This window comes from Topomyia yanbarensis, chromosome 3 (assembly GCF_030247195.1).
Source record: "Topomyia yanbarensis strain Yona2022 chromosome 3, ASM3024719v1, whole genome shotgun sequence".
In the NCBI taxonomy this organism is placed as follows: domain Eukaryota; kingdom Metazoa; phylum Arthropoda; class Insecta; order Diptera; family Culicidae; genus Topomyia; species Topomyia yanbarensis.
The window spans coordinates 405,756,413-405,783,473 of NC_080672.1; the positions used below are offsets into that span (position 1 = coordinate 405,756,413).

General features: G+C 40.9%; 1 protein-coding gene across 2 annotated transcripts in view; it reads right to left on the reverse strand.

Moving 5' to 3' along the window:
• Positions 1–27,061, reverse strand: part of LOC131691545 (RNA-binding protein Musashi homolog Rbp6-like) — a 576,405-nt gene that overhangs the window by 449,351 nt on the left and 99,993 nt on the right. For both annotated transcript variants that reach the window (XM_058978050.1, XM_058978051.1), the window contains one exon: positions 23,426–23,467. In XM_058978050.1, coding sequence (XP_058834033.1) covers positions 23,426–23,467 — 42 coding nt within the window. The remainder of the gene's footprint in view (positions 1–23,425; positions 23,468–27,061) is intronic.

The window sequence follows — 27,061 nt, forward strand, 5'->3', positions numbered from 1 at the left end:
TCCCAAGTAACATTTGAAGTTTTATAGCATGCTACAAGTGAAATTTAAGTTTTGTGAGAGGCTACAAAACTACCATAAAACCTCGATTGTTACTAGGGATCACCTTGTCGTACCGAGGGAACTGAACATGTTAATGAGTAATTGTAACACTAATCAGTGAACAGAGCCTATATTTTTAAGTGATTTCCTGAACCTGGTAGATCGACACTGAAGCACATGCAACGGATCAAATTACTGTGGTTTTTCATTCACTGAAAAGAAACAAAAATTCTGAGCACTGATCTTGACCTGGTTTGGCCTTGAGTATTATTCTTACAATTCTTATTATTCACTATTATTTCAACTCATCATTTTTATTTGTAAGCCCACTTCGAAATGCAGATTAAAGCACTCTCCAATTTATCTCTTCTCCTTACAATTCCACAATCATAACACTAATAACAATCTCTTCACTCGGTGCGGAAGATGGTTTCTCACATACATTCGACTAATGACGGGGCAGCAGCCACAAGAATGGAATATCACTCACCTGGAAATCTTTTCTTCTCTTCTTGATAAGCAACCCACTGTGCTTCTCGTCTTGGCAGAATTGGTCCAGCAGTCGGACAGCTTTCAAATGGGTTCCGAAAATCATCGTTCTGAATCTCTCCCTCAGATTTCCACACTTTTGTGCCTACAAGATATGAGGTAAGGTAGAGGAGGGGGGATGTGAAAAATGGAAAATTGAAAACGATGATAACATATCATCAAAATATCGCATTCCAATTGTTTTCGCCTCATGTGCGCCACGGAGCCGAGCTCTTCCGGACCGATCGATCAAACAAAAAAGTCCGACCGTCTGAGTTCGAGCCAAAAGCCTCCACTTGTCTTATTGGTTACGGTTATTGGCAGCAATTTATTAACCATTTCCCATCCAATTTTTCTCCCTCGCACACAATCTGACTGTTGTTGATGTCAAAGAGGCTTCGGATGCTGTTTGTTTTTGCTGTTGTTCCGGGGGTTGTTACGGGTCACAGAGGACAAACTTTCCGGCGGCCCGAACTGATCGGAAAAGGCAGGCCTCGACGACGACGACGACAACGACTACTACTCGTCGTCGTAGCGGGCGGTGGCCACACAGTGGTAGTTGGAAAAATGTCTTTATGAACGACTTCTTGAACCCGCGACGGTCGGCGGTCCGTGTGAGGGCCGGGAAAACCGCAGGCAGGAAAATTGATTAATAATTTTTCTGTGCTATCGAGTTCGATGAAATGCTTGGTTTGCCGTCGGGATGAAAGACCCTGCATATGTGTTTGTGTGTGTGGAGAAGTTTGCTCTCCGCATTTCACGGCTGAATAGGTTGATTGATTAAATCGGCGATGACACTTTTAACATCCGAGATGGGTTTCCTTCGTATGATAATGGGATTTATCGCTTACTTTCTCTTTTTTCTGTGTACAGGAAGTCAATGCCCTTTAGTTCAGATGAATTGGGTCTACGGAAGGTTTGAAACCGTTTTCTATTTCCGATTTTTTAACAGATGAATTTTGTCGGAGGATTCTATTTTAGAAGTGTTTTTATTATTATTTTATTCTATTTTAGAAGTGTTTTTATTTTGTTAAACCATTCCTTAGGGAAAAATTTATATTAAGTCCATTTTGTGCTTAAAGGGCACAGTGCCCATAACTAGAATTGATGGATTTTCGTTGTGACTTTAGACTCATCACTACCTGACAGAACGACTATGCCACCAAACAGATGCTAAAATTCAGTTCAAATTGTTGCTGGGAGTTAAGCATGTTTAGACTCTTGGTGTCTAATAAATTCAATTTTTTTTTAAATATAAATTCTCTATTTTAATCAATGATTCGTGAAATGATGGGTTATTGTTCGGAGTCTGTTTTGATAATAATTTGTTTGGAATGAAAATTAATTTCAATAAGACGCAATAATACGTTCTCTCGCATTCGTAGTCATGCTTCATAGGGAGAATTTCCCTCACAACTGCCATCGCTCGTTTCCCAGAAACCCTTTCAAGTATCATTCCCATTCACACCGTTAAGTTAGCGTACTCCAGCTATTGACACTGTAAAGGATATCCTTACACCTTCCTCCCACGCTAGCATATTTACACACGAACTCAGCCATAATTAATAGAAAACCCTCTGAGCAAAGCGAGCTTATCTGCGCCGTTTAAGAGCCTGTACAGCAGCAGTGCCGTGGCGCGTCAAAACATTCACCGGTAAATAGAAATTAATTGCCCCCGACCAGAGCACCGAAGATAAATGGACGGACTTGGACACTCTTCAAAACCAAACTCATCAATCATCATCAGGTCGCCGAGGAAGCAGTTCTGGAAAATGGCAGTGGAGGACGATGTAGGACGAGCACGAGACTGGCAGGCGCAATTTTTATGAAGTTCAACTTTGTGAGTCAAGCAGAAGAACACGCAATCGCTGACTGCTGCTGCTGCTTGATGGAATAGAATTTTGGGAAAAAAAGGGGTGGAAATCTACTGGGTGCCTATTCTGCACCTGACCGAGCTGGTTGTGTACTATGAAAGGGTGGGGCAGGATCACGAAATATGCGTCATCTATTTCAATTATTGCTACCCCAGGTATCAATGGTTGATAATGATTGACAAATTAATTAGTGCATGGGGTTTTACTATATTGTCCTGTGAGGTGCTTTTCGCTGTAGCTTAACTTTCGAAGGTAAGTGGATTGTTTGCGTGTTATTAGTCTTATCGAGGGGGTGAAATTGAATGGTAACTCATATTTACGAACGAATTCGAAGAGATTCGAAGAGTTGCTTCATTGAAGGTTCGGAATTTCGAGATCACGCCTGTAATTTTCAAAGACTTTGGATTCTTTGTTCAGAATCCAATCAAACTTTATATTTTTATTTGTTCAAAATCAGGGTTGCCCCATTTACAATCTTTTCTGTACGGTCTTTATCACAAATTGTAGTTTTAAAACATTTTTTCATGAAATGAGAATATCAACGGATTATTGAGAATACTCCAATATATTAATAAATTGTTTGAGAAGGCGGATATGGATTTTTATCATAGAGGAATCACAGAGAAATAAAGCTCAAATTAATTAGACAACAGATGATTTTCAGTAAGTGGGGATTACATGGAGCTACAGTGCCGTAGTATAGGTTGTAGATCTCATCAAATTCAACACAAAATAATGCATGAAGAATTTTGTAACGGGTGTTCAATAAAAAATGAGAATGATTTCAATACCATTCTGTAACTAAAGTAAAGAGAGTAAATTGCTCTCTGGATTCCCTAGAAATTGATGGCATGTTTCTATTCGCTCGGGTGCTGTCAGTTCAATCGAAGATGGCGTCGAAACAGAAAGCACTCCGCGAGCGTGTTGTGCGGTTTTACGAAACGCATGGTCATCGTGGAAAAAAAGTTTACGGTAAAACACTTTCGAGACGAAACGTTTACCGGATCCTGGCATCCCTGAGCGTGAAGCGGAAGGCAGGTAGCGGCGGTCCGGCGAAGATAACAGAAACGTTAAAAAAGCTGTCGTAGGAACTAGTTTGCGTGACACCGGCCGAAAATATCACTGCTCCCATACCTTGATTCGCCAAACCCATCAGTACCCCTATCTGATCATCTGTCGGAAGAAGACTCGGTCCTCCGAGTACACGGACGAGCAGATAGTGATCGTGAAATCGCAGTTCCGGTAGATGACGAAGAACTACCGCGGGACGTCGTTCGTGCTGGATGACGAAAGTTACTTTCCGCTCTCGAAGACCCACATTCCAGGAAATGTTAGCTATTATTCCAGCGACAACTCGGCCACACCTCCGAAGTAAAATATAAGTTTAAGCATAAATTTGAAAAAAAAGTTATGCTGTACGTAGCCATATCGGGCAGAGGGATTTCAAAGCCGCGGTTAAAACCTAGCGATCTGGCCATCAATCAAAAGTGTACCAGGAGAAGTGTCTTGAGAAAATTCTTCTGCCGTTCTTAAAGAAGCATCATGCGGATGGGAAGTACGTCTTCTGACCGTACAAGGCGTCTTCCCATTACGCCAAAAAGACGCTGGAGTATCTTGAGCAGAAAAAGATACCGTACGAGCCGAAAGAAAGTAACCCGATCAACTTGCCCCAATGCCGTGCCATTGGAGATTTCTCCGGCTCCCTCAGTGCCCTAGTGTACAAAAATAATTAGCGGGCCAAGGATACGAAGCAGTTGACCACCGGTATCCGGAATTGTATCCGGAAGATGAACGTCAGTGCCATCCAGCGCTCTTGTGCGAGCATCGCGACAAAGTTGCGTCGTACGGCTGACCAGGGCGCCTTCTCCAATTGTCACTTTTTGGAGAATAAGCTTTATACACCCAGGTTTTTTTACGCGTTTTTTGCGCGGTTTTTTACGAGGTTTTTTTACGCGGATTTTCCAATTAACGAGGTTTTTTTTACGAAGATTTTTCAATTAACGCGGTTTTGCAAAAATATTCCAAGTCCTTTTGAATGCAAAAGACTTATAAGATTTTCGGAAAGATGGAAGAGACGGGTCTGGAAGATTCCTTATGGCCCGCACCCCAACAATATGGGTATTTTCGAAATGGTCTTGAAGAGTAGGTGCCAGAAATTGATTTTTGGCGCGATTTTGAAATCAAATATGACGACTTCCGGTTTTGCTAAATTCGCTATAACCCAATCAATATGGGTATTTTCGGAATGGTCTTGACGAGTAGTAGATCGATGTTTGACGCCATTTTGAATTCCAAAATGGCGACTTCCGGGTTAGCCACATTCACTATAACCCAGTCAATATGAGTGTTTTTGGAATGATCTTAACGAGTAGGTCCCAAAAATTGATGTTTGACGCCATTTTTAAATCCAAGATGGCGATTTCCGATTTCGCGAAATTCGCTATAACCCAATCAATATTGGTATTTTTGGAAGTTAAAGTTGTAGTACCAATAGTTTTAATTAAACATTTGAATTTACTTAAATTTAAGCAATATGTTTAATTTGAATAAATTCAAAGCCCCAACTCACGCCACATACGTCTCTTCACTCTTTCATTCTCACCGCACTTTCCTGGATGAACACATGAAAATATTTTGCATTTTGCTGGTTTATGATTAGATCTTATATTTGAGGGTGATTTAGATGATTGTCCAAATTTTTCAAGCGAGAATTTCGGTAAAGCGGAAGTCGCCATCTAGAACTTTAAAATGGCGGCAAACATCGACGTTTGTCTGCTACTCGTCAAAACCATTCCGAAAATACTCATGTTGATTGAGTTGTAGAGAATCTCGCGAAAACGGAAGCCGCCATTTGGGATTTGAAAATGGCGCCAAAAATCAATTTTCATGGAAAACCTTGCGGGGAAGGTGCAGATTTATTTATTTCTGGCACCTACTCGTCAAGACCATTCCGAAAATACCCATATTGATTGGGTTATAGCGAATTTCGCTAAACCGGAAGTCGCCATCTTTGATTTCAAAATGGCGTCAAAGATCATTTTCTGGCACCTGCTCTTCAAGACCATTCCGAAAATATTCATATTGATTGGCCTATAGCGAATTTCGCTAAACCGGAAGTCGCCATCTTGGTTTGCAAAATGGCGTCAAAAATCAATTTCTGGCACCTACTCTTCAAGACCATTCCAAAAATATCCATATTGATTGAGTTATAGCGAATTTAGCTAAACCGGAAGTCGCCATCTTTGATTTCAAAATGGCGTCAAAGATCAATTTCTGGCACCTACTCTTCAAGACCATTCCGAAAATATCCATATTGATTGAGTTATAGCGAATTTCGCTAAACCGGAAGTTAGAGGTGTGCGCCACGCCGACGATTGCATGTAAAAATAGTAAGCACATCGGCGTGACGCCGGCGCGCCGCCGATTTTTACCTGAAATCGGCGGCGTGGCGCACACCTCTACCGGAAGTCGCCATCTTCGATTTCAAAATGGCGTCAAAAATCAATTTCTGGCACCTACTCTTCAAGACCATTCCAAAAATATCCATATTGATTGGGCTATAGCGAATTTCGCTAAACCGGAAGTCGCCATCTTGGATTGCAAAATGGCGTCAAAAATCAATTTCTGACACCTACTGTTCAACACCATTCCAAAAATATCCATATTGATTGAGTTATAGCGAATTCCGCTAAACCGGCAGTCGCCATCTTTGATTTCAAAATGGCGTCAAAAATCAATTTCTGGAACCTACTCTTTAAGACCATTCCGAAAATACCCATATTGTTGGAGTGCGGGCCATAAGGAATCTTCCAAACCCGCCTCTTCCATCTTTCCGAAAATCTTCTAAGGCTTTTGCATTCAAAAGGACTTAGAATATTTTTTGCAAAAACCGTGTTAATCAAAACTATTCTAAGTCTTTTGCTGAGAGTTTTTTTTGCGCGGATTTTCGAATTAACGTGGTTTTTTTTGCGCGGATTTTCCAATTAACGCGGTACGTATCCCCCGCATAAAAAAAACCTGGGTGTATTTTTAATTAAAAAAAATACAGAAAACGCTATTTTTTTTGTTTTTATCTATATGACTGAAAAAATTCTCATTTTTGATTAAACACCCGTTATATTCTCAAAATCTTTATTAATAATTAAGAAAATTTACTTGGTGGTGCAATTGTAGGGGAATGTAGTTAAGGTTGGGACGGGTTTGCTTAGAAGCTGATATCCTGTTTCCATGACAATATTTTTTAGCTTGTAATACACCATTTTGTAGACATGTGGCTTAATGTCTGCGAATGGAAGAATGGTTTACTTTCAATTTTAAATAATTTTAAAATAATAAATAATAAATAATTTTAAATTTTCTGCATGATGGCAAAATGGCCAAAAAAATTTGTGTCGTATAGGTTGGGACACACCACATAACATAAATAATTAAAAGAAATTTTAACTTTTAAGCATTATATTTATTTTTTGGTTAATATTTATTTGATAAATGGTATTTTAGAATAATAATAATAAGTAACTGTAAGATTTCTTACTTCTATTTGGCAAAGTTAATCTGACTCACAGTTTTACATATACAACTTGTACGCAATCTTGTACGCATGCGTATGTGCATGGTGTTCCAACCTATACGACACGCTTGTCCCAACCTATTTTTCGAAAAAAAATCTAATGAAGTAAACGCATAACCCTGACCGGTAATAATATTTCAGTTACTTAGCTCGTTTTTTGACACTGCTCAGTTCAGCTGTGACAAGAATGAACTATAACTTCAACTTGGCATAAAAAGTGAGCTACGATCGAGTCTAGTATGTGCTAAAAATAACAGATGGCAGCACTGCATAGGAACGAAAATATCGAGCTGTCCCAACCTATACGAAAATCCATTACCTTTTCCATTTCTCCAGACTATGATTCCATGGCTTGTTATGTTCAATAAAATAGAAATTAACGACGCCGAATCCCTCTGGATAAAGACGCGACACGTCAATCGTATGTTTACCATTTATCTGTCAGTGTCATTCCAATCGAGCACGAGACCTGTCAATGGCCCTCGTTCCAGAAGGACTCGAAGCGATTTTCTTCGGATTGAAGGCTTTTGACAGGTCTCGTGCTCGATTGGAATGACACTTACTGATAAATAATAAGAATAAGATAGAGTTGGCGAGTCATTATCCAGAGGGATTCAGCGTCTTTAGTAGAAATGTCTATTACATTCTTAATAAGACTTGCACCTCTATACAATGGTTCGCCAGCCACGAACTTGATAAGCTACATGTCGACACTGAAACACTTGAATCAAAAAATATCATACTTAATTAGCTTAATTAACTTTACTGTCTTACGGGGTAACTTGCAACAGAGGAGTAACTTGCAATACTTCGACATGTTTCTGTTCAGGTGCATTTGACAATGCTAATAACAATGTTAGAATTTAAACAACGATATCCTCAGTTCTATGAATAATGCATGCAACTATTAGTGCTAAAACGAAGGGGTCAAGTCCCAATTATTAACTTTTCTTACTTTTGTGAGCAGTTCTTGAATAAATCGAAAGTTATAACTGTGAATTTGCATGCATTTTAAATTAAATGAAATAGAATAATTTCAACAAAATAAAATTAAAAATCCAAATTATAATACATACTAGCGATAAACGAAAATATACTGCAGTAGACTTCAACGCAGATCATGTGTTGCACATTACCCCATACGAGGGGTTACTTACACCAGGTATGAATTGTGGCTATTCGACTAGAGAAAATGATATTTTGATTTTATGAGTACAATTTAGCGTTCTTCATAGCGCTGGTACATGTTGAATATTATTCTAAAGTTTCGGCATTTTAGTTATACTGCTTTGAAGTTGAAAAATGTGTCGCAAGTTACCCCAATTGACGGTAGTTCAAAGTTTTCTTCTTGCTAACTTATTTAGGCATGTGAAGGTGGGTGTATGAGGGGGATAAAAAATACTATATCCTTCACTTATGATTAAGATTGTGAGAATCGAGTCAGCAATACATGAGAAACAGGTGTGGTCTTTAAGACTTTAATTTGCATATAATGATTTGGACCAACAACTTCAAGCAATTCAGAAGTTATCTCTTTTAATTTTGCATCAATTACATATAATAATTACACCGGTTTATGTAAGAATTTCGCTTGGGGCCGCGCACTTTAACCCGTAACACAGGAACCAGAACTCCGACTCCAAAGGAAATTAATAGTGGTCATGTTGTAGCTTCCATTTGAGACAAAATATGACAAATTCGAGTAAAACATTTCGGAGAAGCAGATGTGAATTCAGTTTAGGAACTTAGCCACTCTCCCAAAGCATCTGGTTCCACCGAAGGTGTCTAAAGTGGTCAATATGGATTTGATTGGACATCAGTGAGCTGAAACTATTAATACAAGCGATTTAAAATACAATTTATGAGCTTTGAATCTTTAATACAAAAAATAGAATCAGCCATCTCTGAGTAACCGATGTGCATTTGTTGGCCACATACATACACGCACATACACATTAGGAACAGGACCTCTAAAAAGCTATAACTCCGAAAGCAGCTCCGATGAAGCGAGTCTGTGCCGCTTCTGATAAAATCCGAAGATTGCTGTAATCTAAGATCTTAGAAATAGAAGCAGTCTAGCCCAATCGTAGTTCCAAACGGCACAACAGGATCGACGCCATCCTGATCATAGCATACTGTTCATGGCGACCGTCAACGGACAGGACACGAATTACGAATTGGATGGCTATTTTGAGCTGACAGGCGTGCTGTTCTACTTCCTTAGTACGGAAGGATGGCACCTGCTTGAAATGGCGATTGGGCCAACAGCACGGCTACCTACGTCCCGACAAAACCCTGGCAGGTGTCCGGGTACGTTCAGAACTCGTCACCATTTAGTTGGTGGTACTAGGTTCGGTTGGAGCATTTCCGATTTTACGCCGATACGGCTCTGAATACTACTCCACGCTTTGCCCTCCAGCGAACGGAAACGAGCGGACGGAAACCAGTGGCTTCAATTGCCCAGACTACAAGAGGGCGACAGCCGGCCAACGGTAATGGAGACAACCCAGACAAACCTGAATCACTGACTCAGCGCAGCAACTGTTGTGGTAGTCTACGACAGAAACGATGTGTGATGTCGCTTTGATTGCAGAGCCGTATCAAGTCCGCCATGATGAGGGGGTAGAGCAAAGATCGGGAACGGCTCCAATAGAAGTTATGGGCAGATTCCCCATTCAAGAAGTGGTAGAACGTGTATGCGAAGATTTCGCGAACGCCAAAAAGAACAGTGTCTTCGAGTGCAAATGTTACGCTCCTCCACGGTGGACAGTGGAGCAGGTCAGCCTAATACTGGAGCAGTTAACCGAGTGGTTGATCGACCGAAAACCGGTAGTCATTGGTAGTAAGTTCAACGTATGAACTGTGGAGTGGTGCAATAGAGTAACCAACACAACAGGGTGTATCCTGCAGGAAACTCTCGCGAAGCTAGACGTACTATTGTGCGATGTAGCGATTCCATAAGCGCATTTCGGAGACACTGGAGTCTATCATCGACGTCAGACGTCTGTAGCCCATCATTGGCGGCGAACATGGTTTGGAGTGTATGCGTGACACATAGTGACCATCAGGCGATTTGCTACCGTATCGGCCAACGGAACCCTGCTGCAGCACGGAGAAGGATGACTGGCGAGTGAAAGTGGAAGACGAAAGCTTTCAACAAAGACCTCTCCGTGAAGGCACTTCGGCCAGGTATCAGGACTATGAACCTTGACGAGGCTGATCTAACAAGGTCGTCACAATGCCACAAAAACCGGAGCCGTCCAGCTAACTGATGGAACGAGATGCTCAGTACACAACGTGCTGTCTGTCTCAAGGCCAGAAGGCGGGCTCAGAAAGCAGTATCAGAGACGAATAGAGAGGAGCACAAGGCGGTGTTTCAAAAAGCTAGAGCCGCTTTAAAACGGAAGATCAAGCTTAACAAGTCAGATTGCCACAACAAGATGTGCCGAGAAGTTCCCCCTGGAGCGACGCGTACCGAGTCATAATGACGAAAATGAAGCGCTCGACGACGCAAGCCGAAATGTGCCCGGTTAAGCGGGAAGATGAGAGTCTCTTCCTGAAGCACGATCCAACTACATGGGCACCGACACCGTACGGCGAAGAAGAAGGAGCAAACACGGACAATCGGCAAGTGACTGACGATGAGCTTGAAAAAGCATCGAAGTTACTGAAATCAAAGAAAGTCCGCGGTCCTGATGGAGTACCAAACGAAAGGTGAATCCTGCCATACTCGAACATGTTCAGGATGGTGCTGCAGAAGTGTTAAATGAAGGCAACTTCCTCGAAATGTAAAAGACACAGAAGCTGGTGTTGCTACCGAAGCCAGGGAAGCCAAAGGACGATCCGGTCGCATTTAGGCCCATATGTCTGCTAGATACACTCCGAAATCTACTGGAAAGAATAGTTCTTAACAGGCTGACGAAATGCATGGAGTGTGAGCGCGAACTGTCCAAGATGCAGTTTGGATTTCGTAAAAGAGTATTGATAGTGGCATCGGCAGCCACGATAGAAGTGAAGAAGGCGTTCAACAACGCCAGCTGAGAATCCATTGCCGTAGCGCAGCACAGAATAAAGGTACCCGACTATCTATGCTGGATCCTGAAGAGCTACTTTCAGAGTAGAGTGCAGCTGTACGAGACGAACGAAGGCCAGAAGTCCAGAATATTTCAACTTCGGCTAACTTCGACCCGACACAGCAACTATCGGGCCACGGTTGCTTCAGGAAGTATTTTCATTGGTTCAGGTACGCATCGTTACAGTTGTTTCAGAATTGTGAGAATGGTCTTCGAATGTCCGAGCTTCGAGTCGACACGCTGGGAGATGCTTGAAACCGGAGAGCCGGGCATCAACCCGGATAATGTTGTCTACACATTGACAAGTGACATAAAGACGTGGAACGCGGTCAACCAAGTGGTGACGCAGATCATGACCGCCTTATAGCGTAAATGGCGTGCTGAACACTTTCGGGAGAGCAAAAATCGTAGTGAAACTTTCCACCACCGGGGTCTAGTCGACTAAACCGAGGCGGAGTATCGGGTATGAGCCGTCGGGGTGCCATTGCACCGTAAGTCACGCTCCACTTGGAATCGCAAGACCGACCACGGCACCCTACCGGTTGGTCCGAGGGAAATAAAACAAAAACAAAAGAAGAATCGGTATTGGGAGGGCTTCTAGAGTAAGCTAGAGTCACCGGCGGGGACCAGACTTAATAGATCGCGACGAGAAGCTACCAGTTGCGGGTCGTCGGGGTACTAGCGAACTGGACGCCTTGCACCATTGGAATCGCTGGATCGGCCTCGGCACCTGACTGGTTAATTCGGTTTCGGGAGAACTTCTCTCGCCGGGGAATTCTCCATCGGAGTAGGCTAAGTCCATCGTCGGTAAGTAGACCGAGTAGTTCGCCAACAAGTCGGGCGCTGAATGGCTCAACGAGCAAGAAATGCCAAATGGCACGAGAAGGGCACTAAAGAGCTCAAAAGAGTTGTAGTGCTGAACAGGAAGCCAAAGGGTTCAAGAAGTTGTGGTGCTAAATGACACTCTTATGTCCCTTACCAATGGCCTCAGTATATTGGACAATCTGTAGCATGTCGTCCAGGGGAAGGAGGATAAGAGCACTAATTCTTGACCCACAGCTAGTTTTCGTACTGCCATACAGAAATGGCCTACTTTGTGTGGATGGTCAAAAACGAGTGGTATTTCGAGTCAGGGTGGTCTAACCCTACTGAAGGAACTATCTACTAAGCAGTTATACTAGCGTAGATGCACATACAAAATCCCTCCCCAAAGTAATACGGTAAGGTTGTGCGAGGAATCAGGTTCGCCGGTAATAATATTTCTTTAGCGGATTGGGGTGGTTGCTCAGCCTCATTCTCTAACTTCAAGATCTTTTTGAATTTTTTTTTTCCATCTCTTTAAAAAACACACACACAAAATTGTTGGCAACCAGTGCACTATAGTCCCAAAGCTGTATTTAAGAAGACAATACTGTTAGCGCCTAAACCGTTGGTATTTTATATATAGCATCTTCGGCAAAATTTCTTAGAACTTTCTTGCCGATTTTTGACGTAGGACTACGTCTTTGGTTTCGATATGGGGGTGCACTCTGCAAATTCTACAAAAATGGTATGTAACGAAAAGTGGTCCAATTTTAAACGATACATTTTCAAATTTTTTGCACAAATCGCCCCGAAATACTTCTAAGAATAGATTCCAATAGATAAACCCAAAGATTTTTGATATCATAGCATTAAAAAATTAAATAATATACAACCTTGTCAAAATATCGCGCATTTACACACAGAAGACAGCGCTTCCCAAGCCCTGTACGACGGATTGGTGTACCTAGCGCGCAACGCTTCTAAGAATGACGTCATCATCGACTATTTAAAGAACGGACTTGGCCAGACACGCTCAGTTCCCTGTTGAACGGCTGGTGAAGCAGTTCACTGCGCTGTGTTTTTTACAGCCAGTGTAGCTGAGCTAGAAGTCCGTTACACTGGCTGTGGAGGGACGCTACTCTGTGTTGTCCAACAGGCGACCGCTCCAACTGCTTCCTAAATTCCGCTGTAATGTTGCCAGTAAATTTTTGGTTTGACTAGCACATGTATTTGCTATTTGCGCTTGAAATTAAGTAATGTAGTGGTAGTAATAAGCCTCCCATTTTAATTTAAACGCAAGGACAGTTATTAAAACAGGATTTGATTAATTAGTTTAGCTCATCTAAGCAATTTTATCAATTCTGTAATTTAAAAGGAATTTTACGGAACTTGGTGAATTTGGCCCCACTTGCAACTGGTATAATCAACCTGCACAAAGTGTTGCATAACGCAGGGCTGTTTTTTGGAACAAAATGTGTTATCATTCAGCCCTTCGCTATGCAAAATCACGATATTATGACAGATGGGCTAAACGCGGCCGTTCCTTTCAATCGGGAAAGGCCGCGTGGAATTTTGGTGAAATGCGCTAATAGTGTCGTGGTGGTACTAGTTGTCTCTTTCGCTCTACCCATCATCATCAGCGTTGACTCATTTTGCATTGTACGCTTGGGTTCAATGTTTGGTGCGAATGTTTTGGTAGGTAGGGAACTGGCGGTAAAAGTCATTATTTTCTAACTAATAAGTGAATGAGATATTACAATCTCCTTATGTTTCTTGCTAGACATGTTTTGTACATATCTGGTAAAAATACTTCGTCATAAACACATTTTTTCAAACATGATTCTTGATTTCTAAACATGTCCAAAAATGAGACATGTTTATACCGAGTGGGTAAAATGAACAGCTTCTGGTGGCCTGCGAAATGTCCTGTATGTATGCAATGCGCAGCGTTGGAAAGCATTTTCCGATCAATGCTAATATTCCAACAAATCATGACCTTTGCATACACACAGGGCACTTTGCAGGCAAAAAAAATTGTCACGGAAAAATTGAGTTTTCATGACGTAATATTAACCATTTTACAATCCTGCGGCATCGAAACACATCTACAAACTTGGGTTATCCATGGATGTTTGAACTTTTAGGATCTGTTTGAGAGCAACTAGAAAGCTTGTTCTATACATGAGATGTGATTATATTGTCTAAAATTTGATTTTTCTTCACCGGTCCGGGTGTTTTTTCCCACACACTAAGTACTAAGAAAATAAATATTTTACATTAAGTAGTATAGTCCTACGTCTACAGTTCGTGCAACCCCATAGGGCTGCCCCTTGTAGTTTTTTATTATTAGTTGAATTAGGGTGGTCCTTGTGATTAGGGTGTTAAAAGTTGATAACTTTTAAGATATGTAAAATTCAGCTACATAATATTCCATAAAGTTAAAAATCAATCAATTTGAAGCAACTTTTTTGAAGAAACTTTATGGACATCTCTAATGGTTCATGTGTTATGATTTTTGCAATATTTAAGGTAGGGTGGCCCTTTAAAAATTGGTTTTCTATTAATATCTTTTTATGTGTTGATTTCTCGCTAACACTTTATTTTAGAGGTTTTTAGATCTTTTGTAAATACACATTTTTGCCGAAGCAATAAAGCTTCTATCTCTTTTGTTTGCATAGTTACAGAACAAAGTGTTAGCAAGAAATCAACACAAAAAAAGATATTAAGAGAAAACCAATTTTTCAAGAGCCACCCTACCTTAAATATTGCAAAAATCATAACACATGAACCATTAGAGATAGATAGATAGTTTTTTTCAGAAAAGTTGCTCCAATTTGAAGGATTTATAACTTTGTAGAACAATATGTAGCCAAATTTTACATATTTAAGAAGTTGATGCTTTGAACACCATAACCACAAGGATCACCCTAATTCAACTAATATAAAAAATCGGCAAGAAAGTTTGCTGAAGACACTATATATCAAAAACTAACGCAAACAGTTTTGTCTTCCTAAATACAGTTTTGGGACCATAGTGTAGTGTTATCTTTTTATTTTGATGTCGTATGGGATACTATTTTATGTTTTGGAACAATTTCACATAACTGTCAACCGTGACTATTCTCATTCTATCGGTCCAATTTTGGTAATTTTTTTTAAAACAGCAGCAGAAATTTCGTTAATTAGCCCTCCAGCTCATTAGTTGCTTGCGATTTGTAGGTGTTGAGGAAAGATTTAACGTAGAAGCATTAATAAATCCAAAAGACCAAAAAATCGCAGGAGCGGTGCAGCCAACAGGCACAGGGCCGTCGAGAGCCGCGTCGGGCCCCAAGGCTTGTATTACTACCGGGCCCTTTTAAACCTAAGTCCTCTAGTGCAGTATGAGTTAGTATCTCTTCAGCCATGGGAAACTCGTGAGTCCGTGGTCTCTATTAGACTCCGGTTGACTCATATTGCCACGTCTACAGAGAGCATGCCAGACAGGCGAATTTCGACAGCTTCTTATTCCACGGTATATCGTGGCGCTGCAGGAACTTTGCTGGACGGGACAGAAGGTGTGGAAAAGCGGGCATCGAGCGGCTACCTTCTACCAGAGCTGTGGTACAACCAACGAGCTGGGAACCGGCTTCATAGTGCTGGGTAAGATGCGCCAACGTGTGATCGGGTGGCAGCCGATCAACGCAAGGATGTGCAAGTTGAGGATCAAAGGCCGTTTCTTCAACTACAGCATCATCAACGTGCACTGCCTACACGAAGGGAGACCCGATGATGAGAAAGAAGCGTTCTACATGCAGCTGGAGCAGACATACGACGGTTACCCTCTGCGAGACGTGAAAATTGTCATCGGCGACATGAACGCACAGGTAGGAAGGGAGGCAATGTACAGTCCGGTAATCGGGCCTAACAGCCTGCATTCCGTATCAAATGACAACGGCCAACGATGTGTGAACTTCGCAGCCTCCCGTGGAATGGTAATCCGAAGCACCTTCTTCCCTCGCAAAGATATCCACAGTCACCTGGAGATCACCGGACCAAGTAACAAAAAATCAAATCGACCACGTTCTAATCGACGGTAGATTCTTCTCGGACATCACAAACGTCCGCACTTATCGCAGTGCGAATATAGATTCGGACCACCACCGGGTTGCAGTATGCTTGCGCTCAAAACTTTCGACAGTGCATAGCTCTCGTCGAAGCCGAACGCCGCGGCTAAACATCGAGCGGCTACAAGATGGCAGAGTGGCTCAAGAATACGCGCAGCAGTTGGAAGTGGCACTACCAACGGAAGAGCAGCTAGGCGCAGTTGCCCTTGAAGATGGCTGGAGAGATATCCGATTCGCCATAGGTAGCACCGCAGCCACTGCACTTGGTACGGTGGGCCCGGACCGAAGAAGCGACTGGTACGACGGCGAATGCGAGCAGTTAGTCGAAGAGAATAATGCAGCATGGGCGAGAATGCTTCAGCACCGCACGAGGGCGAACGAGGCGCGATATAAACAGGCACGGAACAGGCAGAACTCGGTTTTCCGGACCAAAAAGCGCCAGCAGGAAGACCGAGATCGCGAAGCGATGGAGCAGCTGTACCGCGCTAAAGACACACGGAAATTCTACGAAAAGTTGAACCGCTCGCGCAGGGGCCACGTACCACAGGCCGACATGTGCAGAGATACAAACGGGAATCTTCTCACGGACCAGTGTGAGGTGATCCAGAGGTGGCGGCAGCACTACGAAGAACACCTGAACGGCGATGCAGCAGACGACGAGGATGGCACGGTAACGCACCTGGGAGCACGCGCGGAAGACATTACACTACCGGCTCCGGATCTCCAAGAAATCCAGGAGGAGATTAGCCGGCTCAAAAATAATAAAGCCGCTGGGGTTGACCAAATACCAAGCGAGCTACTAAAATACGGTGGCGAGCCACTGGCTAAAGCGCTGCACTGGGTGATTACCAAGATTTGGAAGGAGGAGATTTTACCGGAGGAGTGGATGGAAGGTGTCGTGTGTCCTATCTACAAAGACAAGCTGGATTGCTGTAATTACCGAGCAATCACCCTGCTGAACGTCGCCTACAAGGTACTCTCCCAAATACTATGCCGTCGACTATCACCAATTGCAAGAGAGTTCGTGGGGCAGTACCAGGCGGGTTTCATGAGCGAACGATCTACCACGGACCAGACGTTCGCTCTTCGTCAAGTACTGCAGAAATGCCGAGAGTACAATGTGCCCACACATCATTTGTTCATCGACTTCAAAGCCGCATACGACACTATCGATCGAGATCAGCTATGGCAGATTATGCACGAGTACGGATTCCCGGACAAACTGACGCGATTAGTGAAGACGACGATGGATCAGGTGATGTGCGTAGTACGTGTCTCAGGGACGCTCTCGAGTCCCTTCGAATGACGCAGAGGGTTACGGCAAGGTGATGGTCTCTCGTGTCTGTTATTCAACATCGCGCTGGAAGGTGTAATAAGAAGAGCAGGGATCGACACGAGTGGTATGATTTTCACAAAGTCCGTTCAGCTACTTGGCTTCGCCGATGACGTTGATATTATTGCACGAAACTTTGAGAAGATGGAGGAAGCCTACATCAGACTGAAAAGAGAAGCCAAGCGCGTCGGACTTGCCATCAACACGTCGAAGACAAAGTACATGATAGGAAGAGGTTCACGAGAAGAGAATGAGAACCGCCCGCTTCGAGTTTGCATCGGTGGCGACGAAATCGAGATGGTTGAAGAGTTCGTGTACTTGGGCTCACTGGTGACCGCCGACAATGATACCAGCAGAGAGATTCGTAGACGTAACGTGGCAGGAAATCGTGCTTACTTTGGCCTCCGCAAGACACTTCGGTCGAACAGAGCTCGCCGTCGTACGAAGTTGACCAGCACTTAGCCAGAATGTCGGACAATAGCCCGGTGAAAACGGTTCTCAATTGCAATCCGACCGGTACAAGAAGACGTGGCGCGCAGCGAGCACGATGGATCGACTAGGTGGAAGACGATCTGCGGACCCTTCGCAGACTGCGTGGCTGGCGACGCGCGGCCATGGACCGAGTGGAATGGAGGAATCTTTTGTATACGGCACAGGCCACTTCGGCCTTAACCTGTTAATAAATAAATAAATTATTCCACGGTATCCAAATAGGGTAAAATTGCCATAGTTACAAGTTTTTAAATTTGTAGGTATTCAGGAATCAGTAGCGTCTGGCTCAAATGGCACATTCCCCATGTAGATCGGAGATCTGTGCCTTGCCATGAATCGTTTTTTCATCATTTCCCAGATGGGAAGGATTTGGGAAGTGGTAAGGTTAGGGGTAAGGAAAATAGGATCTGCAGGTGCTACAATAACAGGAATAATACTTCTAACCTACGGAGAGATTTAGAATTTGTATTTTAACAGTGAGCGGATATATTTCGTTTTGCGAAACAAACGCTTCTGTTCCATTGATGGTCTGGAACATAATCAGCATGCTATGTCTAACATGGTGAAAATGTATGATGTAAACAATGGCCATCTTTAGCTCCATTTGTACTTTTAACAATAGATCTTAAGGAAAGTCTCGAAAAGTAAATAGGAATAAATTTTGACCGCAATAGGCCACTTGCTGCTTGTAATCGTCACTCATTTTTTTCGACACAGTAGCTTGGAACATAATATTTTGCTTCTACTGTACAGAAAAAGCGACACATGGATTGATTTATTTGCTAGTAGCGGTGGAGCAGTTTTTGGCTTTTGTTGTAAGCAAAATGAGAAGGTATCGGATGCAGCTCAAATTTCTCGTTTAAAATTTTCAAATCAAAAAGATTTTCTAGTTACATAAGTAAGCTGTGGGAATATGAGGGACGCGATAACAACATAGACACAGAACACAGTAATCATACGCAAATAAAACAACTGTGAGTACAGTAGGCAATTGAGCACTACTGCTATTGCATGAGCTGAACTGATTTGATTTCTTTATTTCGCACATTATAATTGGGTTCACACGCATCTATGGTGAAACCCAAAATCACCGTTCTATCTCAACACAATGCATTTTTAGAGGGAAAATACTAGTACGTGCATAACAAAACAAAAATATAAAAATTAACCATTTTATTCAACGGTTAGTTAAGCTCAGTCTATCTTCTCATCTCGCCCAGAGTAGAAACTAAAAATCGTTCCGCTATAGATACACGATGAAAACGACTGCAGACGAATTGTGTTATTATTGATTTTTGGAAATGTTCTGTAAGATCAGCTACTCGAGAAGTGAAACAAGTACGTGCAGAGATACGCTTACATGAATTATCGCCACACACCCCTGACTGACTGATTAGCAAATTTATGTCAAGATACGGAGAAGTGCTTTTCATAATAGCTGAAAATTGGCATTTTCCAGGATGTCCCTAATGTTGTTCTTATGGTGAAAATGCTTCTGTATATACGTAACCATTTTATGCGGATCAACCGAAAATGGGACGTTTCATCAGACAACACTTATTAATGATTATGCACCCATGGAAGATTCCTATGCACGAATTTTTCAAAAAGACACTACACCACGGAAAACTTTGTGCAAAAGAACAAAAAATTAAAGGGTTGTGTACAAGTCACGACCACGGCGTCATTTAAAATGTAGCTTTTTTCAAGAGCGTGCAAATGAATTTTATCTATCACACATATCGACTCACGTTCTTGTTCACTCACCTGTTTTCATATGTTACAATTTGCTATATACCCTCCCCATCAAAACATAATTTATTGAAGGTCTTTTAACGGTAATCTATTAATTAATCAAGTATCTCACTAGGTGATTGGCATTATTTGGCAGATCCATCTAGTAAAAATAGACTGGTCTGTCCAGAAAATATATTCAAAAGAAAAGTTCCATATTGAGAGCTTCGATGAGGAAGCCCACGCCCGCCAACGGAAATATACAGATTCTCCATGAAATATGAAATTTCATTTTCCATTTAAATTTTCAATAATGTGCTAATGAACTTAAGTAAACAATCTTAAGTTTAAGTATTTCTTGATCGATTAGTGGTGGAAAAAATGAAATTATTTGATAAATTACATTGTTATGCAACGTTCGCACTACCATTTAAAACGGGTTTTTATGCTATCTTGGTGACATTTTTCTTGTTGCTAATTATTAAAACGTGTTATAACTCTGTAGTGTAAACATTATATTATTAAACCAATTCTGCAGCGTTTTATGTTATATAGGTGTTTTATGTGGTAATAGGACTGACATAATTATATCCTCAGTACAGCGGTTTGTTTCATAATTTAAAAGATTTATTTTAAAATTTAAATTAGTATACCCAACCGTTCTATTTGTTGTATACTTTAAAACGCAATTAGAACTGTGTTTTAAATACATAGGGTAGGACAGATATTCTGACTGGATAAACTGGGAAACAATTTTAAGTCCAGTAACGCTTAAGACATGGCTTGAATTTGAATCGAAAAAGAACACCCGCTTCAACTGCTGCTGGGACGGTAAGTTCTGTTTTAAAATTTTCCGTTGTGTGCAGTACGAAACAAAAGTGTTTGAAATTAGAAAACAAAAAGTTCTGCTGGGAATGTGATTGTTTCCGATGCAATTACACTCAGATTTTTCACGCAGGGGAAATAGGCCGTGTAAATGAAAACCGCGTAAATTTAAAAAAAAACGCGTTAATAAAAAACCGCGTAAATTTCAAAATCCGCGTAGAAAACCTGAGAGTACTCTCCTATATAAAATACTACGCTGCTGAACAGTGCAATAACTACAGAAGCACGTTGTCAGATGCCTTACTGATAAAAAACATATAACCGAAATATGAAAACCAATAGGCTCTTTACCCTACGCAGCTACAAAGCGCCATAAACATGGATTAACAAGTTACAACGCACACGCATGCATAAAAATAAATATATTTTTTTCAAACGCAACACTCTTAAGCAGCACACACCGTATTGAATTAAATCCAAACCACCCCGCCCACCCACTTTGCAAATCATTCTGTGACACCGTGCTGGTACCCGAAAAATCCGCACACGGCCACCGCTGCCGAAAATGCATAGCGTCTACCGCTTATTGTAGTGCCCAGACGCTGCAGCCATGATCTTACCCGTTCGACATAAGAACAAAAACTGATTCAAACGGGTACGCGTCACCTCTATTTATAAACTAACCGTATATGGTTTAGTCACTTAGGTGCGAGTGTGTGCTAATGCCAACGTTACCGAAAATCGATAGCGCTTATTGCATCGCCCGGAGACGATGTTGCTCGTATGGGATAAGAGCAACAACTGATTTAAACGGACATGCGTTGCTTCTATTTATGACTTTTCGTGTTTCATTGAGCAACTAAGCTTCCCTCTCTTGACGGCTGTGTCTGAGAAATCTGCCTCACGAATGGTAATTTTCCCGTTTTTCGTGAACTTTTTAATTCTACCAATTTCCAAAAGTCTACTTTTATTGGGGAGATATTAAATTATTACCAATATTTAAGTTAGGTGTTTCTGAATCGGTTGGTGTATGAATGATTAAAATCCATCTAGTAATATCGGAGTTATAAGCGTGCAAACCTTACATAATTTCGTTACATGGGAGATAGTTTAGATTTTAGAATGACACCTAGCCCCAGATAGTGGAGTAAGACATTTTTAATGTCAAAAACCCACCTGCTATAACCGTAAACAGCACACCGTTGTCTTATGTCAAACCACAGACGACTACACAGCAATATCTACGACTCTGACAGGAACAAATATTCGCTCAATAACAATCACGCCCAGTATCTCCACGCCAACAATCAGCAAAGAAGAGAACGTAGAAGAGGACGGATGCGTTTGTCCGTGCGCTCGTATTCCTGTTTGACGCTCTATTGCTTTCTTCGAACATACTTTGAATTGGATTCTCAATATTTCGTAGTGTATTCCTCGATTCAAGTAATAAAACTCGCTTTTTTAAATTGTACACAAAGTAGACAATTCCCTTAAGAACGTTTGTTTTAACAAATGCCAACTATCAAATAAAGTTTTCATTTTTACGCTTCCATCATACAATAATTTAATAAGACGAATGATTACAAAGAAATTACTATTGATATTTTTATTGCTCTTTTATGAATACCGGACGTGTTCGCCCATTTACCGGGTAAAAACGCGGGCCCCCAAAGACGACCCGGGCCCCAGGGCAATTGCCCTGGCTGACCCCCCCTCTCATCGGGCCTGAACAGACATAACCGTTTTTCGTCAGGATTGGTCCATCGAACATCGTCTCTAATAATTCGATGGTTGCAACGGCCGTATGAGTTTGGTCTCTAGGATCTCTTTTGACTGCTCATCACACTGAGTGAGCTGTATTGTTTATTTAATACCCAATACACTTTTTAGTGGAGCTCTGTAAAAGATTTAGTTTTTGGCAGTAAAACAATGTCATTTTTGATGCTCGTATATATCAGGAAACTTGAATGTACACGAATTTTTCCAAGTGTGTAGGGATAAATAAGCGTCAAACACTTTTTAATCATATATACACGGGAACCTTAATTCTAACGCTGTCACTTTCAACTGCGCGTTTTAGATTGTTCTGCCAAACAAAACTCTTTGGTTGGGCTGACGTGTTGAATGATATCGGTGTTAAATAGCGCAGGTAATGGAACTAGATAAAGGCATCTTCTGTAAGCTCCATTTTCACCTTCGGCAAATATTCCACCAAGCGAAGACTCTGTCGAGAGCACAAACTGTTAAGCCAGCGAACGTTGGTTTGAAGCCGCGCTCTTTCGTCACCTTCATTCATGATCGCAAGAATAGAGACAATATTTCCTTTTTTCTTGCAGCAATGTACATTAGATCGAGAGACTAGCAGTTGTCGTTCATTTACTGATTTATAGCTCTGGTTTGGGCAGAAGTAGGAGGTAGGCTGAAAAGATGTTTTTAATTTGTTTAGAAAAAATCAATTTTCTTAGTCTTATTAAATCGGCTTTTCAAGCTTGTTCAAAACCAAAACAGCTCGATATAAAAATTGGTACATATTGCTAAGACAATAGAAGAGTCAAAAATTTTCAGCAACTACCTCAAGTTGTCAGAATTAATTTATTTGTTCATTACATGTTTAAGTCCCTCCTAAATAAAATCGACACGAAGTAACGATTATATACTGGGTCTTATAGAACGATTTCGAGAGTGACAAATCTTTTTTTACGCTAAACTTATCAAATTCTGTTTTATGTAAATTTGTTCATAGTCAATCCTAGTCAGGTTACAAAGAAGCTTAAAAAAGAAGTGGTGTTAGATTACACGTTGCAATGTGTTCTTTTGAGAGTCTGTTATTCTTCTTGGTAAGTCTAAGTATTTCAACAAATCTCGTAAAATCACTAGTCATACGTATAATAGGTATAATTTCGGGGTTGGATTGCATCACAAGAACGTAAGTGGGTCGTTCATATTTCTGTCAGGGGAAATTCTATTCTACACTGTAGTAATTTTATAAACGAATTCAACAACATACCTATGTATGTATGTATCACAACACAAATATATTGTTCACCTACCTTTGGATGTGCTCTCCTAGGAAATGCTACTTTGGGGTCGATCTGCAAAGGAACGAATAAGAACAGAATTGAATAAGGTAGGCACGAAAGAATTCAAATCAGATAGTTTTTATGCTAATCTACTGCTTCCCACTTTACATATGCACACTCGCAAACATGAATGTCAATAACCAAACAACTTGGAAAAAGGTCCCCTCGTTGACTTCTCGTCATACATATAGGCGCAGGAAGCACACACTCAATTGGTACCAATCGAAGTCACACAAATCTTCCGCTTATCACTTCCCCCTCCGCACCGAACACCTCCCAGAAAAACTGCGGGAAAAGTAAAGCACTATAGTCAAGAGGTTGGCAAATACAGCCCCGGAGAAAATAGTCCGGATTAATTGAAAACACGCGTGTCATTGTTCGTGTTCAGGCTACCTCCTGCTGGTTGTGCTGTGCGCTTGCGGTGGATGCGGTATGTGTGTGACAATACAGAGCACGATGACATCCTCCGTTCCATCATTAGCTAGCGTTTAGCGACAAATGACTCCCGGACTCGGCAGAAGGGAAGAAATCTCCTGTAATCCGGAAAGTCATCTGATTAGGTCGCATGCTAGGAATCGAGTCGAAACCGAACGACTCCATAAATCAATCGTCACCCTTGTGTGTTTGTGTGTGTGTTTACCAAGTCTGACAGCTCCGGATCCTTCAAGCGGGTCCGCTGTAAATTCTCATTTGTTCGGCCGGGGGAACCCTTCAAACGTGTCGTCGTATTAAAAATGCATCCAAACGATGTCGACAGCCGATTTACACCGTGTGATACGAGTCGTTATAGCTCTACGGTCCCTACACAATGCCGAAACGATCCCTTCCGGCACTTGCCGATGGCAGCGGCCAAACAGTAAAATGGAAAGGCATCATCAATCGTTACCTTTTTTTTTTCTTCTGCTCTATGCAAACATAAGGAAGGAACACACGCACACCACGCCATACGTGTCCCTTTGGTTGGTTGGTTGGTTGCTGCCGTAGAAAAGTGAAAGACCGACGAGTGTCAAGATTTGACACAATCTTTTCCTTTCATTGTCCACCCGAACCCCCGTTCCTGAAGCTGAAGCTGAACGAACCCACGGTCAGGTCATTTCACAAATAATAAAAGATGTCCCCGTTCCCCTTGTCCAACCTACCAACGCCACTGCTGGACGTTGCAAGCTGTACGCTTCTTGGCTGGTGTTGCTCAATGGAGACACAAACGACCACTTAAAGCGAGAATGGTGTGGCGAAGGATGCGAGGGTGGGAAGTTCGCATCCGATCTCGTACAGGGTGTTGCCGTTTATCAGGGAGTGGCATTTTTGTTTTGGTGAAAAAACAGGCCGGTGAATATGCAAAGATCGCGAAATTGACTGTCAAAATACACTTGGTGAAACAATTCGTAATTGATACTCGCCAGGTACAGTTAACAGAAGGAAAACGTTTTGTTGTTCGTCTGTGGATTTGTACTAGGCGAGCAAAAATTCATCCCAAATGTTTCCGAGAATTATATTTTGACAGGTTTTCTAGAATAAAAGTGTCGTGCTAACAAAAACAGGTAGGGTTCTTTTTATTCATTTGTCGAATTCAAACTTGTTTTATTCATAAATTCGTCCTAAAACTGAAAATCTGGCAAGAAATTTGCACACGCATACCCAACATTAAGCCTTTTCTGGAAAAATGTACTACCTCACAATAGTCCTTTAAAGTACTGGCCAAATTTGGTAAGTTGCCACTACTGCTGGGAGGTATTAAAATGTTGCCGTGACCAAAAGGTGGATTTCGTCCACAAGGATTTTTATGCACCCAACTGCTCTCAATTCTGCCCAATTGAAAAGTATCGGGCAATCGCCCAGCTCCAAGTTATGCCTCATCTGCCCAACATCTTTTAGTGGGCTATGGGAAATTCGTGTAGAACATTCAAAACACGATTGTATGTTGTCACTACTGCGTAAATCTCTTCATAACATTCCACTTAACCATACAAATACACTGTTGGTTTGCTGTAATCATGATATTGAAAAATTTCGATTTTGATAGTTGACAATTTGAACGAAGCGAGAAAAAACTATTTTGGATATACCACTGTAATTTAGTTAAATTATCACATTTTTTAAGTTTTTTTTTTCAGAAAATAAAAAAATGGCAAACTACTAATTGATAGTACTCCTTCGCAGTAGTGAAATTCTGTTGTGAACTTACTTGAAATGTCAGTTATTAGCACAACTATTGTTACTCGTTACATGGATATTTTGGATATTTTTGAGGAATAAAGGAATAGTCTATGACTTTAGTAAATTTTCAACATGTTCAATATAACGGTTTTCGCATTACAAAAACGATCTAAATCTACAAAAGCTCTTTTAAGCAAAACAAAAATTAGAGCAACAGCAATAATAAATTAAAAAAAGAAGCATGGAACAAAATGCAAAATGGAACAGGTAAACAGACGATAAAATATTAATATAGTAACAATAGAAACCAAAGAAGAAAAATTTAAAAGTACAAAAAAATTGTGAAAAACATCGAAAAAGAAGTTATATAAAAATAGAAAAAATTTAAAAAAATATGGTCAATGTTATATGCTCTTATTTATCGTCGTTGTCTACAAAATAAAAAAATAGGATAAATAAACTTCTATTATACAATATTTTTCGTATCTGGCTGCAGTCTACTACGGCCTCTAAAAGTGCCTGTTTTCGATTAGTTTTTCATAAAAAAAATTATAACTTTGACCTACACCATTGACGGAAGAATTTTGCTAATATTTTAAGAGGACGAGTTAGAAATGCTTGAGTTCCATTTTCGCCAAAAATCCTACTTTTTCAACTAATTAAAATCGTGAGCTACAGAACTACTAGATGAATCTCAGAAATGTTAAATTATGGTAAATTCGGAGCAAATTGTAGACCCATCAAATTGAGTGCTTGCCAAATTCGGTAAATAATCCCGAAACATAAGCAAAATTGTGTTAACAATTCCCAAAATTAAAAAAAAGCGCAATTCGTAAACGATCATGGTGTTTTTAAAGTCTGCATTTCATTCGATTCAACCGAAAACTTTTTGAACTTTAGTCCATGGTTTTTATTTATTTTTATTTTTTTTATCTAAATTTCTAGCAAGACATCAAGTCTTTTTACAATTTCATGTATTTTCCATTTTTCTTCTACGGTTTCTGTTGTTACCTTTTTTCTATTTTATCAGCTGAGGAATCCCACGAAGATCCGTCCGAAAATCTTTAAAATCGTGAGCGACCATCTTAGATTCCAATGAAACTTTACACGTTTCACCGTCATGCACGACTAAATATTTTCCACAGGTAATAAGATTATTTTGACTCAAGAGCAACTTTTCAAAAGGGCGTAAACGTTACTACGTGCATGAATTTCAATTTTTTTTTGTTCGATTACTGTATTTTATACAGCAAAACTATCTGAGAACAAGTTACAGGGAATGAATACTTTTGTCTGAAAAAAATATACACTGAAAAAAATGTTGTGTCATTTTTCAAAAAAAAAACAAAAATTTATGATAAAAATGTAAATTGCGAAAAAACCCATTTTTTAAATTTTTATATTTTGTTACCAAAAACCTAAAGAGAAAAGAAACATTTTGAATGTGAT